General features: G+C 47.2%; 1 protein-coding gene across 1 annotated transcript in view; it reads left to right on the top strand.

Annotated features, from left to right (window-relative positions):
• The first annotated feature begins 957 nt into the window (after nt 1-957).
• Nucleotides 958-3337, top strand: part of LOC126416934 (hemicentin-2) — a 116135-nt gene continuing 113755 nt past the window's right edge. The window contains exon 1 of the mRNA XM_050084815.1: nt 958-1087. Within this exon, the coding sequence (XP_049940772.1) occupies nt 958-1087 (130 nt within the window). The remainder of the gene's footprint in view (nt 1088-3337) is intronic.

Genomic DNA, 3337 nt, shown 5'->3' with positions numbered 1-3337 from the left:
GAAACCACAACGGAGGGGTATCCGTTGAGAAGCCAGACAAACGCGTGGTTCCTGAAGAGGGGCAGCAGCCTTTTCAGTAGTTGCAGGGGCAACAGTCTGGATGATTGACTGATCTGGCCTTGTAACACTAACCAAAACGGCCTTGCTGTGCTGGTACTGCGAACGGCTGAAAGCAAGGGGAAACTACAGCTGTAATTTTTCCCGAGGGCATGTAACTTTACTGTATGATTAAATGATGATGGCGTCCTCTTGAGTAAAATATTCCGGAGGTAAAATAGTACCCCATTCGGGTCTCCGGGCGGGGACTACTCAAGAGGACGTCGTTATCAGGAGAAAGAAAACTGGCGTTCTACGGATCGGAGCGTGGAAGGTCAGATCCCTTAATCGGGCAGGTAGGTATGGAAAATTTAAAAAGGGAAATGGATAGGTTAAAGTTAGATATAGCGGGAATTAGTGAAGTTCGGTGGCAGGAGGAACAAGACTTCTGGTCAGGTGACTACAGGGTTATAAACACAAAATCAAATAGGGGTAATGCAGGAGTAGGTTTAATAATGAATAGGAAAATAGGAGTGCGGGTAAGCTACTACAAACTGCACAGTGAACGCATTATTGTGGCCAAGATAGACACGAAGCCCACGCCTACTACAGTAGTACAAGTTTATATGCCAACAGGATAGAGTAGCATGGAGAGATGCATCAAACCAGTCTCAGGACTGAAGACCACAACAACAATTTATGGAAACCACAGGGATGTGGATGCGGAGAAGGAAATGGGCCCAGTTGGTTCCCCGCTGGTTGAGGATGCAGGGAGTGTGGTATAGAGCTGTCAGCAGCGGCTTATTGCTGCGGACAAGACGCCGGTGCCAGCGACAGCTGCGGGGCGGCCGGCCGTTCCTTGACCTTTCTGCTCGCCCCCCCCCCCCCCCCTCTCTACCTGCCCCGCGTCACCCGGCACCCATGCTACCTACAGCCGAGCCACGAGGGAGCCCACCTCTGCTGAGGTACCGGCCGAACGCCGCCAGCGCCATCTCGCCGCGGCTCGGCGCGGGCCGATCGCTGCGCCCTGCACTCCACAGGTGCCCGCTCGGCCGGGCAGCTGTTCCCTATGTTAATGCCCCGCCTTTCTTTGTGCTCCCCTCCGGGTTTCTTGTCAGGGCAGATGGGATTCGTTAACACCCACGGATCAGTTCAGGCTCAGTCTGGGGCGGCGTTCCCGCCACGAGTCGCTCTCCACTTGTGCAGTGCTCCGGTTTATTAGTGCATCGACACACTCGGTGACACCGTGGTGAAAATGTGGGATTATCCTTATCACTTTCATAGTAAGTTCCTATAGTGGTGTGTGTACAATCTCGCATTTCTTGGCATGGGAAGTGAGACAGATCTAAAGCCGTCGGCATACGGACCGTGCATCCGAACGTTGAGCGTTGAGCGTGCCGAGTGTCTGACGTCATAGCGTGGAATACGAGGCCTACGAGAAAGACAGGCCGCGGCGCGTACGTCGCGAAGGTAGTCCTGCGCTCGCTCGCTCGCTCAAATCAGCAGACAAACTACGTTTCTACACCTGTTAACTCGTAACTAGGCATGTCCGTACAAACGAAAACTGAATCTTCTACTGAAAACCCGCTATTATGGAATTTTACTGTTATTAGTCCTATAATGATGGGGGAAGTTCATGGGCCTACTTATAATTTGTTACAGCTGTACTCGCGTACAATAAAATCAAATCATGCTAAAATGATTATCAGTTGCATAAGACACCACTTCCAGCATGTAATGAGTAATGTTAAGCAGGAGAGACTGCATGCTATTAACAAACCGTTATACCATTTATATGGAGTATTGATCTTATATTAAATTTTGCTGTAGTACTGTTAATCAGTAAGACTTTATAATAGCAGATTCCAGTGGAAGATGTAATTCTCCTTAGTACTTACACGACCAACTGCGAGTTAACAGGTTTAGAAACGTATTTTGTCTGCTGTGCTGAGCTTGTGACATACGCGCCGCGTCCTGTCTTTCTTGTGGGCCTCGGTGGAATAGCACGTTCGGGGGTGTTTCCGAACGTGCAGAGCAATATCTGACATGTCAGATATTCTGAGCGTGCATCTGAGCGTTGACCAATGAGATGGGACAACGCCACATACGTCACACGCACGCCGTCTCCCTTCAGTACAGAGTTGTGAGGCGCCATATTGGCATTCATTTCAAGCCTATATGTTTATATGCCGTTTCTGAGCACCAGCAAATTGAGAATCACTGGAAAACCCGTTGTTAGTTGTGTGATTCGTTGCAATAAAATAATGAGAAACATCACATTCGGGGCAAAAGAATTATTGTAACTTGGGTATTACGAGAGTATGCTATTTGAAGGCAGCGACACACTGAAGATCCACCCAAAACGCATTGTTCTTGGTACAATTATAATTTAATTTCAATTAGTAACTTAATTATCTACGATTAACGTTTTTAGCAACGGGTAACACAATATGGCTAAGCATAGCGAACGAGTTGTTGGTTTAGCGTAATGAGTACCGTCTTTTTCCACTATTGGGTTTAGATTGGGGCGGTGGTTCGCGTCGTGACACTTCCAAATTTTTATTCGTAACATTCGCGTTTTTATTAGGTTCTCATACTTTATTATTATTATTGTCCGTCCCCGGTAGCTGAGTGGTCTGCGTGACGGAATGTCAATTCAAAGGGCACGGGTTCGATTCCCGACTGGGTCGGAGATTTTCTCCGCTCAGGGACTGGGTGTTGTATTGTCCTAATCCTCATCATTTCATCCCCATCGAGGCGCAGGTCGCTGAAGTGGCGTCAACTCGAAAGACCTGCACCAGGCGAACGGTCTACCCGACGGGAGGCCCTAGCCACACGACATTTCATTATTAGTTTAATATATGTTATAATATTTGATGTTATGTAAATATAAGTTCACCTTTCTTTGAAGGGTGACTTTGTTCGATTGCCTTAATCTACAGGACAGCTTGCGCTACTTGTATAAAGATATTTTGCTCCTTTTTCTTTTACGCTTCGTAATTGACATGTTGCAAAGATTCTGCTACTGGGCAGGAACAGTGATCAAGTGGGGTTTTACTAAAATGTGCTAATGATGAAATAACGTTTATCTTACGCGGAGAAGTATTCCAAATTTGTACCGCACTGTTTGTAACGGAACTTTTATAAGCCTGTGTCCTTATTGATTGGACATGGTACTTTCCTTTTCTCGGACGATGAAGGAAATAGAGCTAACGTGGAAATTTTACGCGCGCCCGTTGAGTAAACAGTGTGATTTACGAACTAGAAACATCCCTCAACTGCCGCTGGAGTGCGTTGCGAT

This window comes from Schistocerca serialis, chromosome 8, assembly GCF_023864345.2.
Source record: "Schistocerca serialis cubense isolate TAMUIC-IGC-003099 chromosome 8, iqSchSeri2.2, whole genome shotgun sequence".
NCBI lineage: Eukaryota > Metazoa > Arthropoda > Insecta > Orthoptera > Acrididae > Schistocerca > Schistocerca serialis.
The sequence above is the reverse complement of the archived record's forward strand: the minus strand, read 5'-3'. Positions and strand labels throughout refer to the sequence as shown.